The sequence below is a fragment of the Molossus molossus genome, unplaced genomic scaffold, assembly GCF_014108415.1.
Source record: "Molossus molossus isolate mMolMol1 unplaced genomic scaffold, mMolMol1.p scaffold_m16_p_12, whole genome shotgun sequence".
Taxonomy (NCBI): Eukaryota; Metazoa; Chordata; class Mammalia; order Chiroptera; family Molossidae; genus Molossus; species Molossus molossus.
In genome coordinates, this window is record NW_023425347.1 from 92,160,752 (window position 1) to 92,177,585 (window position 16,834).

The window sequence follows — 16,834 nt, forward strand, 5'->3', positions numbered from 1 at the left end:
ACAAAGTTGCTTGTTGGGTCACAGATTATACATGGCAAACTATGACTAAATTAGACTCCATAAATCTGTGATAAATCAGCCTGGGCTCCAGTGAAGTTTACCTTTGTGTTGTCTGTGAAGTATTTGCTAAGCCTTTGGGGAATGTAAACGAGTAGAGGTCCTGACGAACTTGAGAAAAAAATGTAAAGGCCTTGAACCTTTGGTTGGTTGTTTATGTGTAGACAGATGCTATTAAGTACAGATCTGCCCCAACCAGTCACTAGAGCAGGCCAAGCAGGACTTCTCTGAAATGCGAGCAGTTTGAGTTCCTGCCTGTCCTTGAAATTACAAACGCTGTTTTTTTTTTTTTTTTTTTTATCCTCACCCGAGGATATCCTTCCATTTTTTGTACAGATAGAGTGGGAGGGAGAGAGAGAGAGAGAAACATCGACGTGAAGGGACACATCGAGCGGCTGCCACCTGCACGACCAACCAGGGCCGGGGACAAACTGTAACCGAAGTACGTGCCCTTAGCGGGAACCGAACCCGGGTCTCTCCGGACCACAGGCCAACGCTTTAACCGCTGAGCCAAACTGGCCAGGGCTACAAACGCTGTTTTAAAAAGCACACTCAAACCATATGCATGCTAATGAGGCTGTGGCACCATCTTCCAGCAGGTGGTCCCTGCTGGAAAGTGTAGTCATCTCAAAACTTTTGGGCCACCTCTCATTTTCAGGAAGTAACCTTGTTCTGTCGGTCCTGTCCCTTACAGTCTTTGACCCTCCTGGTGCTTTCCAGCACAGTCAGAGCCCTGTTGCCGTGGAGCCCCTCTGCTGGCCTTCCTGCCCCATCCCTTTCCTGGTCCCACTGTTTCCCGCTGTCATCAGACGCATCCTCCTGTATCAGTTACTATTGCCATGCAACAAAATCACCCCAAAACCTAGTGACTTAAAATAACAGCAATCATTTCATTGTCTCCAATGGTTTCTTGGGCCAAAAATTCAGGAGGGTCCTTGGCTGGGTGGTTCTGGCTTGGGGTCTCATGCTGTTGTAGCCACACAGCTAAATAAAGCTGGAACAGTGGGGGCCTGGAGCACTTGGGGGCTGGCCAGGTATCTCACTCCAGAGAGTCCCAGGGTGCCTTCATGTGGCTTTTCTGCATGGACTGGGCTGGGCTTCCTTCCAGCATGGTGGCCGTAGGGCAGTTGAACTGTTTACATTGCGGCTTGGGACTCCAAGCAGGAGTGCCCAGCAAGCAAGGTAGAAGATGAGTTACCTTTTAGGGCTTCGCCTCAGAAGTCACAGGGCATCAGTTGTGCTGTTCTCTGGTGATAAAAACAGTCACTAAAACTCTTCCCATCCAAGGGGAGGGGACATAGACTCCATCCCACAATGGGAGGAACGTCAGTCATGTTGTAGGAAGCCATGTTGGGTGGGCGAGCTTGGTACGGCCTTTTTTGGAAAATGTAATCTGCTTCAACTTCTAAGACACAACACTATTTCTGTCATTTTTTTTGGAAACATTTTAGGGACTCTCGTTCCTTCTGGAGGAGTAGTTTTTAAAGTCTTAACAGCCAAACAGCATGGCACAGAAGTCTACCCTATAAAGTAGACAAAAGCAAAATGCTAGGTGAAGGGAGGTTCTGAGCCTGGGGCCTGGAGCTCTATGGAACTCTGGCACCTACTCAGAACCGGTGTCCTCTGAGCAGCTTGGGCACACTCTGGCCTTGGCACAGATCCTTCATGACAAGGACCCCACTCCACTACTTTGCCCTTCCTCCCGAGCACCTTTCTCACGGAGCTTGGCAGTGTGCTCTGCTCCTCCACCCCTGTCCTGGTATTCGCTGCACCTGCTGCCCGGGAGCCCCTCCTGCCTGTCCGGGGCACTCCTGCTCGGCCAGTGATGACCAGCGTGTGTACTCCCTCTTCAGGGGAATCTTTTGAGGTTCCCGGTACCACTTAGTATGTACCTTTACTGTGGAACTGTTGTTCATTTTTGTGGCTATGTGTGTTTATTGTATTAAACTTTGAGCTTCTCACAAGTTGGGACATGGCTCTGCACTTTTTTTTTTTTTTTTTAATCCTCACCCGAGGACATTTTTCCATTTTTTGTACTGATAGAGTGGGAGGGAGAGAGAGGAAGAGATAGAGAGAGAGAAACATCGATGTGAAAGGGACATATCGAGTGGCTGCCACCGCACGACCAACCAGGGCTGGGGACAAACTGCAACCGAAGCACGTGCCCTTAGCGGGAACCGAACCCGGGTCTCTCCGGACCACAGGCCGACGCTCTAACCGCTGAGCCAAACCGGCCAGGGCATGGCCCTGCACTTTGCATCTTTACTTAGAGGACTGAATACATTTTATTTGGTGATGCTCTCCAAGTTTGTCTGTGTGCTCTTAGTTCATTTAATAGGCCAAGTTTTACTGTATTCAAATGATGACGACACTATCAGGTGTCTGAAAATTCCTTGGATTTTTTTAAGCTATATTTTTTTATTTGTGTATTGTTCCAAAAACACTGTTCTAGTTTGTTATTAACAGTTGTTTTCTTTGTTGTAGGGTGATTTAAGCAGTTTGTGTTTTTCTTTTGAGTCATGTGAACAATCAGTAGAAAGTGAAACATTCCCTAGCCCTGTTTATATACTTTAAAAAACCGCAACCAAAACCCTAAACTGACCCCTTGGAGCCTTACCAGCTTAAGTGGGGTAACTGTCCCCTCCTTATTCTTTGACATCCCAACAAGGACTTGTTTTTAAATTTTTTTTTTTGCCACATGAATTTTGAGTACACCATAAGTTCCTGAATGGTCACCTTTTAGCATTCAAAACAGTGTTTGTCACCTAGGAAACACTCAGATAATTATCGAATGACTAATTGCATGGGCAGAGAATTCTGGAGAGTGAATGAAATGGTCATTCTTTCACTATTTACCTTTCAACCTGGAAAACACCACCAGTGAGTGGAAGGTGGAACTGGTAAAGCTCATTTTATGAAGGACGTGTCCAGGATCAGTGAGGATTTTGCAGGAGCCATCATGTGGCGAGCCCTTAGTCACAGGATGACAGTATACAAAGTAAATAGGAAGCCACTGGTTAGAAGTAACCAGGGCCGGGAACCCTAGGGGAAATGGACCCAGGAAGAAATGCAGAGCAGTGTATTGGGAACTATGCCTTATTGTTGCACCTTCTATGTCCCATTCATGTACACGTCACACAGCCTTATGGTTATTTGCTATTTTGTGGGTGGCTCCTTGAAGATTGGAATTAGGTTCTGTTCATTGGGCCCACTTCAGGGCCTGGCCCACAGAGGATGGCACTCAAGGCTTGGTTGTTAAAACCTAATTGCAGGCCTGCAGTGGGCTGTTGAAGGGCAGGGCAGGTAGGACCCTGTGGGTGCATCTGCAGTTGCTGTAGGGTACAGGACCATTCCAGAAGGAATCTTAGAGGCTGTCTAGCCCAAATCCCAGGCCACAAGGTTAGGTGAGCAGCCCAAGTCTCACAGGCATCAAGTGACAGGGTAGAGCTTGGACTTAGCTCATAAATCCCAGTTCCTGTCTTTGCCTGTTCTTGTTTTTATTTTTTTAATTACCTTTAGAAAGTATTTAGTGAAGTGAAATAATGACAGTGAAATAGAGTAGAGAGCCTGGAAATAAACCCATGAGTTTATGGTCAATTAATTTCTGACAAAGGAGCCAAGAATACACAATGGGGAAAGGATGGTCTCTTCAATAAATGATGTTGGGAAAACTGGTTATCCACATGCAAAAGAATGCGACTGGACTCGTCTTATGCCATACACAAAAGTCACTTAAATTTTTTTTAGCTGTCTGATAACCACAAAGGAACATACTAACATATGTAGGATTTAGCATCATGATATTCTCAATACCCTCAAAACCACCATTTCATGTAAGGTCTATGTGAATCTCAACTTTCGTTTTCCCCTAGTGCCTTTTCCCCTTTAAAACTGCTCTTCTCACTCTTCTGAATTTTGTATTTATCATTCCCTTGTCTTGGCTAATAAGAAAAAAAATCCTGCTATATTAGTTTAAAATACACACACATATGCACACATGTGTTTATGTCTAAATTATAGTTCAGCATTTCTTGTTTTTGAGCTTTATAAAAGTGACAGCCGCCTAGGTGGTCCACTGGGACTCACTTTCTCACTCCCACCATCATTTGTGGGGTCACTCGTGTTGTTGCATGGACCTTAGATCATCCATGTTTTCCTCATTTTCTCGTGCCCCTGTTTGGGCCCCTCAGGATTTGGGATGACTCCCACGCAAAGGGTTCCAGTTAACTCTAATTCTGACTTTTTACAAGCTGTCATTAAGCTTTCTCATGTTGCTTGGCTTATGGGAAGCTTTCAGTCATTTACTGATTTAATGAAAATTAGATAGCCTTAGATATTTGTAGTGAAATATTTCCAATTAAGTTAATTGGAATTAATGCAGAATATGACTTAAACCATTGTGCAATAGTATTTTAGCACTTGCTGCTGGCATGGGAGGGGGAGGGGGAGGAGGAGGGGAGGCTGCTGTCAGCATATTAAGCTGGGGAGTGTGCACAGGCTCAGAGGAAAGGTGAAAGCAATGTCTTTTCCTATTGGCCTTCTCTCTGGTCCACTTACGGCTTTTCTCCTCCTAGGTAATACATTGCTCAGCTTCTAGTTGATTCCTTCACCTAGTATGTTCTGGATTAAAGCTTTAGTGTAGCTAAACTTACTTATGTCTAAATTTTTATTTTAGTTCTTAGAAAGATAGTTAGCATCCAAGTTGAGAACATTTCCAAAGACCAGAAGTTTTTAGGGGTTGTGATTGGTCTGTGAATTAGAATTGTATGTGCAGTTTTCTGGAGATTTAGCTTTGATTAGAGTCTGGGAGTCTTTAGTCCCAAAAACTGATTGTTTTAAACCAGGGTTTCTCAAACTTGACCCTACTGACATTTTGGGCCATGTTTTGGGGGTCTATCCTGTGCATTGTAGGATGTTTAGAAGCATCTCTGGTCCCTGCCCATTAGATGCCAGACCTTCTCCTCTCCCAGTGATGACAACCAAAAATGGTCTTCAAACATTGCCAAATGACTCATGGGGCTCAGTCCCCGTGGAGAAACACTAGTTCACGTGTTTTTATTTATTTATTTTAAATCCTCACCCGAGGATATTTTTCTATTTATCTTCAGGTAGAGTGGGAGGGGGTGGGGGGAGAGAAAGAAACATCGATCTGAGAGAGACGACACATTGATTGGTTTGCATGACCCCGACCAGGGCCGGGACCGAACTGCAACTGAGGTACATGCCCTTGACTGGAATCGAACCCTCAAGCCTTCGGTCTAAGGGCCGACGCTCTAACCACTGAGCAAACCGGTCAGGGCAGTTCATACCTTTTAAAAAAGTTTTAGGTTCACAGCAAAATTAAGCAGAAGGTGCAGAGGCTGTGTCTGGAACCCCTGCCCTCACATGTGTACCCTCCCCCACTGTGAGCACCCCCCTCCCCCCCGAGTTACAGTTGATGAACCTACAGTGACACATCATTACATTAAAATCCATAGTTTCCATTAAGGTTCATTCTTGGTGGTGTACATTCTGTGGGGTTTGGACACATTTATAATGACACATATCCACCATTTATACTATCACACAGAGTAGTTTGACTGCCCTCAGAATCCTCTGTGCTCTGCCCAGTTATCCCTCCCTCTCCTCCAACCCTTGGCAACCAGTAATCCTTTCACTGTCTATAGTTTTGTCTGCTCCAGAAAGTCATATAGTTGGAATCCCACATAGGTAGCCTTTTCAGATTAATATATTAATATTTCACTTAGTAATGTACATTTAAAGGTTCCTCCATGTCTTTTCATGGCTTGATAACTCATTTCTTTTTTCTTATTTTTAAATTTTATTTTCAATTACAAATTACATTTAGTATTATTTTGTGTTAGTTTCAGGTGTACAACATAGTGGTTAGACAATAAAATACTTTACAAAGTGTTCTCTGTAATATTTTCAGTACCCACCTGGCACCATGCATAGTTATTACAATACTGTTGACTGTAAGGTAACTCATTTCTTTTCAGCCTGAATAATATTCCATTGTCTGGATGTGCCATAGTTTGTTTGCCCATTCACCTACTAAAGGACATCTTGATTGCATCTAGGTTTCGACAATTATGAATAAAGCTTCTGTAAACTTCTATGTGCAGGTTTTGGTGTGTGCACAAATTTTTAATTCCTTTGGGTACAAACCAAGGGGCTCTATTCAATTGTATAGTAAAAATCTTTAGTTTTTTTTTCTTTTCTTTCTTTCTTTCTTTTTTTTTTTTATGGTACATGCCCCTAGCAGGAACCGAATCCAGGACTCTCTGGTCTGCAGGCCAGTGCTCCAGCCGCTGAGCCAAACCGGCCAGGGCAAAAAATCTTTAGTTTTGTAAGGAACCACCAAACTGTCTTTGAAAGTGCCTGCACCATTTTGCATTCCCACCAGCAGTGAGTCAGAGTTCTTGTCTCTCTCTACAGCCTTGTCAGCGTTTCGTGTCATCAGAGTTCATACACTCATTAGAATGTTTGGCCGTTCTAATAAGTAAGTGTATGATGTTATTTCATGGTTGTTTTAATGTACATTTCTGTGATGACATATGATGTTGAGCATTATTTTATATGTTTATTTGCCATCTATATATCTTCTTTGGTGAGGTGTCTGTTAAGGTCTTTGGCCCATTAGTTTGCACCTATTAACTAGCTGACTTGACTCATTTAAGGTTTTCTATTCTTGCATGGCCAATGGGGCACATAACTATTTATGGAGCTTGAACACCTAGCTTCAATTTAGAGCAACAGGGAAGACTTCAAGGTTGGGTTGAGTGGGGTGAATGTTATAACATATTTATATTTTAAAATGTGTATTTGCATACATACTGAAAATACACCTAATTAAATACATACTGCTATGAAGTAAACAGTTCATAGGTATTACTAAATCATTGCAAGAACTAGGTACTTGCATGAAGTAGGTACTCTCCATTTTATGGATAAATAGAGGCTTGTGGAGGCTGACATCTCTGCCCAGGGCCATAAGTTAATGAATGGCAGAACTGGGAGTGGAATATGTCTCTAGTGTCAAATCAGCTGGTCTGTGTTCTCAAACTTAGAAGTGGTGTTAAAATGTCTTCACATGCCAGCGGGCCAGATTCATGTCACCATGGCCTTGGCTGGCATGAGAGGCATGGCACAAGTAGGGAATTCATGGTTGCTAGAATGTTTCACTAAGCAAAACAAGTGCTACAATGTTTCGGGGAGGGGGTCTGTCTGTTTGTCTTGGGGGGGGGGGTGTTTGTGTTTCTTTGCAGGTAGCCAGTTTACTGTGTGTCCCAGAATAAATTTTTACTGATAACCATCTTGAGCAAGGAATAAGTATTTTTTTTTCTTTCCTTTTTTTAAAGAAATGGCCTGCTGCATATGCCATGTTAGTTACCTGAAAATGAGATTGCTTTCAGTTAAGTTAATGTGTTAGGGCTTTGATGAATATAAAGTGGATCCTTGTCCCTGAGCCTGTTTAAAGTTAATATATTAGGAGTATAGATGGTCATAGTCTACAAGGTTATATTTCATTACAGTCAAATGTGGCATTCCCAGGATTGCTTTGTATATTTTATGAAGATTCTTTAGCTTCTTGATGTAGGGCCTTTAAACATCCTGAGACTGGTCTGACCAGAACAGAATTGGGATGCGGATCAGATAGTGCTTCTGACTGCTTGTACCTGGGACACCATCGGCCTTTGTGCACTCCTGAGTCTTCCCCATTTTACCTGGTGCACCTTTCTCACCTTATTTCTTGTTGGTCCTTCTGTGTTAAAACCCACACTGCACTGAATTTACTTTGCACTCTACCACTCTTGCCCCCACTTCATTCTTTCTTTCTCCCTCCGTTATTCAGTACATATTTATGGTGACAGGTACAGGGTGGCTCTCAGTGAATATTTGCATCATGAAATTAAATGAGGAGAATTTTGTGAAGCACACAGGGCTGAAAGAAGGTGCTCAGTAAATGAGAGTAATCTTCATCGTCCCAGGTTGCTGCGACAGCAGTGACAGCAGTGTATTACCTTGCGGTCCACTTGGCCAGCTAGAGTGAGCTCTTGGCTGTAAGTGGTTTGGTTCAGGTCCTTGTCTATTTTGCAAGGGCCTGGCACCATGGAAAATGTACCAAGCTTTAGTGGAATGACTGAAGCACTTAACCTTTGTGTGCATTTTGCAGCTTGTTCTTTGCCTGGCTTTCTCCCTGGCTTGGAGCTCATCAGGGAACCTGGCCTGGTGATGCTATCTGATGTTATCTGTTTAAGGCCAGGTTATAATACCAAAGGATAAAGCTTAATCTGCTATCTAGGCATGCTCACTGCAGAACCATTTGGGAGCTAGTACATCTGCCTCTCCCATGGTCTGCTGTGTTGGAGAAGGAAAGCCAGTGAATGAGGCTTTGAGATGTGGGTAGAACAGGCTCACTTTCTGAGCTCTCTGGCCTGCTTCCCACTTCTTTGATTGTCTTTTGGATGCCTCCACTTGAGACAGACACTGCCATCACAGAGAGACTAGCAGTGTCCAGGACACGGGGCCGAGGGCTCCCTGCAGGCCTGCTTGGTCTTAGAATACCCTGGGCAAGCTGAAACTTCAAAAATGCTTGTTAAAAATGGGTTTTGGTGTTTCTATGGGCAAAATGACTTAGATACTCTTATTTTTCCTTTCACAGAGTGATCAGCAGCTGGACTGTGCCTTGGACTTAATGAGGCGCCTGCCTCCACAGCAAATCGAGAAAAACCTCAGTGACCTGATCGACCTGGTACGTGCCTTGTTCATGTGGCTTCATTTGGGGCTGGGGCTCATAATTGGTCGGTTTTGTGTACCTTTTTTCATGCAGAACTCAAAACACACAAGAAACCTTCTCTCTCTCCAGCCAGACACCACACTGAGTTACGAGATTCCCCCAGACAGAGGGAAGATGAGTTTCATATGGTTGTCTTAATTTCAGCACCACCTGTGTTAATACAGCCCAAGGCTAGAGTTGTGAAGTTGCTTACAGTCTGTCTCCTCCCCCCACTGGCTTGTTTTCTGTTTTTAGAAGCTCACCTTTTAGACACGGTGAAGTGGGCCACACATCCAGCAGACAGTCCCCAGTGGGTCCGCAGTGGGTGGTGCCAGGCTTCAGCAGGCTCCTTGCCACTGTGGAAGTTGCTCTCACCAAAGCAGTATGAAAACCTACCCTGGGAAATGCTTGGGTGGCTTCGCTTCTAGTTCGAAATGGCAGAAAACACAAGGTAGCTTTTGAAGAGCTCATCGCATCTGTTGTTGAAATATTTAATTTTTTTTAAGATTCAAAATCATTGGTCTCAAAACGATGCCTCAGATTAACTGGCACTGTAATATTACTTGAAAGTGTTCAAAAGTATTCAAAAATATCTTTAAAGCTATGGGAAATATTGAAAAGAGGTAAAATAAAATAAAACCAGGCCCCAAGAGGCCAACTCCGTTACTACATCATTTGGCCAGTGAGTCCTGGCTCTGGAACCTGGGCCTCTGAGTCTGAGCCCTCTGTTCTTTTCCTGTGTCCCATGTCTTCTTGGATATAATTATCAGTCACCAACCCTGGCTCACTAGTGAGGTAGCTTTTAAAATAGTGATTTGAAGCCCTGGCCGGTTTGGCTCACCGGTTAGAGTGTTGGCCCATGGACCAATGAATCATGGGTTTGATTCCGGTCAACGGTACGTACCTTGGTTGCAGTTTGTCCCCTAACCTGGTCGGGGTCGTGTGGGAGGCAAGCAGTCGATGTGTCCCACCCCCCATCTGAAGATAAGTGGGAAAATATCCTTGGGTGAGGATGAAAAAAGAAATAGTGGTTTGAAGACTTGTTCATATGCTGTAGTGCTATGTCTAATTTCATTGTATGAATTCCAGTTTTACTAGGAAAAAAACATGACTGCAGGAGACTCATGTCATTCCCAGATACCCTCTTCATAGTGGTCTGGAAGGTCCAGAGTGCAGCTACTCTGTATTTATAGGAACACAGACTCCCAATTGAGAGGCAGCTGTATGAGACCGAGTGGAGTCTATTGAAGGAGTTGTGAACTTGCTGTCTTTTACATGTAATCATTCAGGAAGTGGGAAGAAGGAGGTTTCTTGAGGTTAATGACTCAGACAGGAAAGCCAGCTAAGGTGCTTGTGATGGGAGTGAAGAGGAGAATGGAATTTTTGACGGGTCCTGTATTAAAGAGAGAAGGTGAATTGTGATGCAGATGAACCTACTACATGCTCAAAATCTGGGCTCACCAAAAGCCAGGGAAGAGACGTAAGTCACTGAAGTGGGCTTGATGTAATCCAGGTTCTGGCTGGTAGGCTCCATCTGAGGGCAGTAATCCCTCTGCTCCAGTCACTTGGTGCCCTGTGGGAATATGGTATCTGTGGCTTGTTTTCAGGTTTTTCTGGAAGAGCCATACATTTGGAGTTGTGTGTGAAATATCCTGGTTTTTAAACATTGGTTCGAACCTTGGATCCATTAGATCTGATTTTGTGTTGAATTTGGACATGTGCCTGGGAAATGTGAGTTGTGGGGACGGGGGTCAGAGAAAAGAGTCTTTGTTGGGAAATAATGAGATACAAAGTTGGATAGGTAGGAGGTGTCCTTGAAAGTCAGAAGGAGGGCTTGAATTTGATGTGCTAATTGTCACCATCAAATCAACCCCCTTAACTGAGCTTTGTAGCAACTCTTGTGCTAACAATCCTATAAAGGCAGCATTACGAGATGCTGTCTCGAAGTGCTGTGTGTCTGTGTTTCTCGGTCGGAGGGTTTTGATGGATCATATGTGGACGAGGTGGGCAAAGGTTGAAGGTATGATCAGATCCCTGATTTGATTGGCTGCAGAGACTTTTTCTTTTAAACTCAGCATGAAAGTGTGCTTGGCTGGATTTAAGTTTAGTTTGCCAATTTAGTTATTACTGTGTTTTAGAAATAAACAGAATGAGTGATGAGCAAATTTTTCTCAGTGGACTCTTCTTGGTGTTGAACAGGCTATTTTGTTCTTATGGCAACTGAAGTGTTTTACTACAGCTGTGTATTTTCTCTGTGATCCCTCATCATTATTTATTTCAGGGATGTGCACGCTGCTGCTTTTATGGAATCCTGGTCGGCTGGTTCCCTTGCTGCTTGTGCCAGTTGTACTTGGGTTCAGTAGGGAAATTGCAGCAATGATGGTGAATGAAGGAGCCATCTTTAACCTTAGCCAAATACTGGGTGGGAGAGATCAGCCCTGTGGTTGAGTTTGCAGGAAGGTGCTTGGACCCACTGGAGTGCCACACTGTATCTGTCCCTGATATGTGATATCGTATGTGGCCTCCCATAGATTACTGTTAGTGCACTGACTTTCCATGTAACATCATCTTCTGTAGAATGGGGCTAGAGAGGGGATGGAGGCAGGTGTAGGCTGTGGGACTGAGCTGGATGCTTTTTTTTGCTATCATTTCCTCGACTTTTCATCATGTGTATATATATGACCATTTCACCTCTTTTAGGTGATTTAGACTCTGAGGAAGAAGGTGGTGGTGTGGCTGAGCAGTACCAGGAATCCCAGTTTCTCCTGCACAGGTTAAATAGGGTGCGTCTTCCTGATGTGTCAGTCTTAACCTGTGTGGGGGAAAATGTGAAATAATTTAATTCATTAGTAATCTAAAATATTAAAACAGATCTTTTATGGAGAATAATTTTAAATTCACATAATTAAAGTAAAAACACCTAGCAACTTGAAAGACATTTCCTTTTTAGAGCCAGGCCACTTGGGATTATCAATTCACTTTTGCCCATTGCTTCATGGGGAGGCTGGAGAGGCACCGACTTCCCCTCACCGGCTGTCTGGAGGCCAGCCTTGGGCCCCATCTCCCTGCTAAGGCCGAACAAGGGGGCATCATAGATTCCCATCATTCAGAATGGCCTGGAGGATTGGTGTTCTCATTAATTTTTTAAGATTTGAAGTATGATGAATGTCAAAATGGAAACGAAGCATGACTTTTCAGCGAATTAGGATCTGGTAAAGCACGCCTCATTAAAACTATTGACATGCTTCAGAAGCCGCTTTTGATTAATGGTCTGCTTTGCACTGGAGTGTATAAGGGCATTTAGGCTGGTTTTATGCTGGATCCTGTGACTAGTCCTAGAAATTGCCTCTTTGAATGTTTTCCTTTAATCACTGCTGTTTTTCTTCTGTTTTCCCTAGGAATGACAGTGTTTTTTTTTTCTTTTTAACTGGATTTTCAAAATTCTCTTATGCTTGTAGGAATTGGTCCATGCTAAGTGTGGCTCTGAAGTTCACTTGCAGTTTTAGTTTCTTCCCAAAGCTGTAATTTCAGAAAACTTGCTCTGTTATGGGTCCATCTAGAAGCAATGTATCCGGGCCTTTGTTTAATGTAATCTGGGATCAGTCAGATGTTTTCAAAGCTGCTAATGCACTGCTCAGTGCAAATTGCAGTCATTCCTCCCGTGCTCACCTGCCTAAAATAATGAAGGGGAGGTGGTGGTTTTCGAGAAAAGTCTCCAATTTTAAGACTGACAAGAATGTTAGGATTTGCCAGCATTCCCCATGAAGGGAATGGCCTCTCTTAGATGTAGGAGCCAGAGAACTGTAGGCAAATGTACCCGGTCCACCAGTGGTCCAATTACAGAGTAGTAGTAAAGAGAAATGTGGCGGATGCTTGGCCGAGGCAGCCCAGTCTATCGTGCCAGATCAGCTTGCTTTTCTGCTTTTCTCTTCCCAGCATCAGAGCTTTTGCTGGCTTGGGATTATAATGCGTACTCTGATTGGTGGGAAGTGACCTTCTTTTGCAGATGGCCAAAACATCATTTTATTATATATTAATCCCAATGTACCAGAGTAAAGCCAGCCGAAATTCATTGTTAAGCTGTTTCAAAAATACCCACAGGTCCATGTGGGCCAAGAATCCTGTGATGTTAAGATGCTCCCTTGGCTTCCTAAACTTTGACCTTCTATGGCTTTGCTCTGCACACTGGCAGCAATAGCTGGGGTGTATTTTCAGCCCCGAGCTGAGGAGGGAGTTTGTTTCTGCAAATTGGCACCCAGCAGGCCTTCCATCCTTTGCTTTTTTAAGAGCAAACCAAAAATAGCCCTAAATCTGTTTAACCAGGCAGAAAAGTCTCTGCTCGCTCTATTCACTTCACTTTTTAATTCTTTTTCTTTTCTTTATTATAGTCACCCAAAGGTCCAGCTCTTGGGTGTCCCCAGACTTTAACCAAGCAAGGGGAAAGACATCAGAGTTGGGAAAGCACCAAGCCATCTGGCCAGGCTCACGGGCTAGAGGTGAAAGAGACATCCAGATGCTCTGACCAGGGAGTTGATAACTTGATCAGTTATCATTTCTGCATATTCTTCTTTTTAGCAGCCAGAGTTGCTCTCCAGAAATAGAAAGGGCCAGCTGGGTGTAGGGCTTGCACTGCCCACCTCAGCAGTACCTTCACTTTGAACAGCTTACAGAAATTACCCACCTCTCATCCGGGTAGTATGATGTTGGCAAAGGAGCTGGAGGCCTTGACAGATTAGAGAGCTGGGGTGCATGGAGTGCACTTAGGCATTGGGGCTCAGGCAGCAAGAGTGTGGAGACAGCTTCCACTGCTGTGAACCTGCTCTTCGTGAGTCAAGCTCCCACTCATTGTGACTGGTACAATTGAGGCTAATGGTATATTTAGGAATTCATTAATATTAGTGATTGTCTGATTTCTGTGCAGCATTGGTATTCAGATTTCAGTTTTCCAATAGTTGAACCAAGGAAATCTGGAAATTATTTTTCCCGTGATAGCTGTGTGGAATGTTCCCAGGTGATGAAGATGTGCTGACCCTTGGGGGTCTGGAAGGCCAGATGTGCTATGGTTTTAGCTGTGTTCATAGGTGAGCAGACTTGTGTTTTCTTGCCTAGCTTCCCATTATCATCACCATTTAAAACAGTCTCATACCATCATTTTCTCCTCCTTAATTTCAGAGGCAACATCCAAAATGTCTTCTCCTTTCTAAAGGGGTCTTAGCCAAAGTAGGTGAAAAGTTCATGGGTTCAGTCCACATTTACTGAGCACCTTCTATGAGTGAGGCACTGTGCTCAACCTGGGAAGAAATGCAGCCTTTATTCTTTGGCTCCCCTTCCACAGGGAAAAAAAATTCAGGGATCCTAAAACTTGATCCCTGATAAAATGAGTTTGGTTGGATTCTCTCAGCCCAGGGGTCTTTCCAATGACTGTTGAACAACAGGACAGAGTTATTCTGTCTATATTTGACATCTGTGTGCCAGACACTGTTCTAGGTGCTGGGGGTGCAAGGTGAAAGTCCTTGCTCCATAGTGCTTACATTTCGTGGGGAATCGAGGGAAGATTTTTCTGGAAGAAGGAAGACTTGACCATGGTCATGTATTCTGTTATCCATTGAACAGATACATAACAGGCATACTTTTGTGTCTTTGTCTTTGAGTAAAGGTGTTCTAGGCCCTTTAATGGCTGTGCCCAGCTAGCTACGAGTTTTGCTGTCTCCTCTGACTTGTTGCTGGCCACCTTTCACCTGACCTCCTACTGCTTCTCAAATTCTTTCCTAAAGATAGTCCTGACAGTAGAGGGGAGCAAACACGTGCTTGGAGTTTCGGGGGTGAATCTGAAAGTGACTACCTCAAGTAGAGAATTTTGTTTTGTCTTTTTAAAAAATTGTGTTCCACCCTGGCCAGATTGGCTCAGCGGTTGGAGCCGTCGGCCTGCGGACCAAAGAGTTGCAGGTTCTATTCTGGCCAAGGGCACGTACCTCAGTTGCACTTCGGTCTCTGGCCCTGGTAGGGGTTGTGTGGGAGGCAGCCAATTGATGTGTCTCTCTCACATTAATGTCCCCCCACACACACACACTCTGTCTGAAGATAAATGGAAAAATATCCTCAGATGAGGATTAAAATAATAATAAAATAAAAAATTGTGTTCCAATTCATAAAATGTCCTTATGTAAGACACTTTAATATAAAAAGAATGCTTTTTCCACCAAAATCAAGTTGATGCTCCAGGAAGTTGGGCCCTGTCAACCTGGGGACATGGCTTTGCCAAGGCTAACTGGTGCTCTGGGACCTTGTTTGGATTTACTTAGCTGGGCTTTGTGACTGGGCCTCTCAGGGGCAGGGGTACCACTCCCCATGATGCACGGGCTGGGCCAGGAGGAGGGGTCTGTGCTGCACCACATTCACTATACCTAGGGAAGTGCCCTGTGGGTTTCTGTCAGATGTGGGGGAACGTGGTTTCCCTTCTCCCATTTGTCAGAGGGTTTGCGGGAAGTGTTCTCTCCTGGGCTGGACAGTCTCTGGAGCAGGAGCAGGGGACGGATTGAATGAGTGGTAATTATGCGGCAACCCCTGCACAGTCTCTGTTGGACTGGTGCTCCTGAGCTTTCCTGCAGGCGACAGTGCTGCCGCCCCTTTTACAGGAAAAGCCTTCCCGCCAAGGGCCTCCAGCAGTATTTTAATGAACTCCATCCTTGGAAAGATGTGGTGAGCCTCTTCATGTGAGCCTTTGCTCTCTGAATGGCCTGCAGCTGTGGAGCCCGAAAGCAGACCCTGGGCTTGGGGTGCTGAACTGGCCCTCTGCTGCCCGCTCAGGGCTGCCTCTCCAGAGGAAGGGGCCTTTCATGATCTACCCTCTTGCTGAGGCAAGGACCCTGCCACCTAAGGGTGCAGCCTCTGATTTGTGAAGGTGGCAGCTGGGCAGCCCTTCTAAACTAGGACGAAATGCTGTGATTTGCTAAAAAGAGAAAATGGGACTTCCTGGGTGCCCTCACCTGGCCTGCTCCCCCAGAGAGATGGCCAGAAGTTATTCCAAGTTCTCGTGAGTTCTCTTACAACAGAATAATACAGCCTCATTTGAGTCCATTAAGAATGAGATGAATTGCCTCCTGTGCAAGCTGTTCAGAAAATTAAAACTTGAACCCAAATTAATGAAGGAATAAAGTACAGGGGCCATTTGCTTTGTGTGTGTTGTGTTCGTTGGGGAGCAAAGCCTGTTTCCAGGAAACTAATGAGATGTGCACTGGTCCTGAACATTCTAGAACAGGAAGCTTCCCAGGGGGGAGGAGGGCCTTGTGTGAAGGTACCGTAGAGCTTGGGAATGGAGGGCAGAATGAGTGCAGTCGGGCAGCTCAGAAACAGGCCCAGTAACGTCATAACTCATGATACATATGTACCAGTGATGTTCAGATTTCATTGCGAGAAAACAATTAATTATTGAGTAAAACTGCCGAAACAACTAATAATTTTGAAGCAAAACAAGCTAAATATCTATTGCATAGCATGTACCTGTATTCTCAGTGGACTAAAGAAATAATATTAGCCCTGGCTGGTTTGGCTCAGCGGTTAGAGCGTCAGCCTGCGAACCAGAGAGTCCTGGGTTCGGTTCCCGCTAAGGGCATGTACCTTGGTTGCAGTTTGTCCCTGGCCCTGGTTGGGGTCGTGTGGGTGGCAACCAGTCGATGTGTCTCTCTCACATTGATGTTTCTATCTCTCTCTTCCTCCCTCTCTCCCTCCCACTCTATATGAACATAGATGCAAAAATGTCCTCAGGTGAGGATTAAAAAAAAAAAAGAACTAATATTAAATAAACATGCGCCCTGGCCGGTTTGGCTCAGCGGTTAGAACGTCGGCCTGCGGTCCGGAGAGACCTGGGTTCGGTTCCCGCTAAGGGCATGTACCTTGGTTGCAATTTGTCCCCAGCCCTGGTTGGTCATGTGGGGGGCAGCTACTCGATGTGTCCCTTTCACGTCGATAGTTCTCTCTCTCTCTTTCTTCCTCTCTCCC

The 16,834-nt window shown here is 44.6% G+C and overlaps 1 protein-coding gene across 2 annotated transcripts in view; it reads left to right on the top strand.

The window, feature by feature from the left end:
• Positions 1 to 16,834, top strand: part of CAPZB (capping actin protein of muscle Z-line subunit beta) — a 133,598-nt gene that overhangs the window by 51,860 nt on the left and 64,904 nt on the right. For both annotated transcript variants that reach the window (XM_036256267.1, XM_036256268.1), the window contains exon 2: positions 8,723 to 8,812. In XM_036256267.1, coding sequence (XP_036112160.1) covers positions 8,723 to 8,812 — 90 coding nt within the window. The remainder of the gene's footprint in view (positions 1 to 8,722; positions 8,813 to 16,834) is intronic.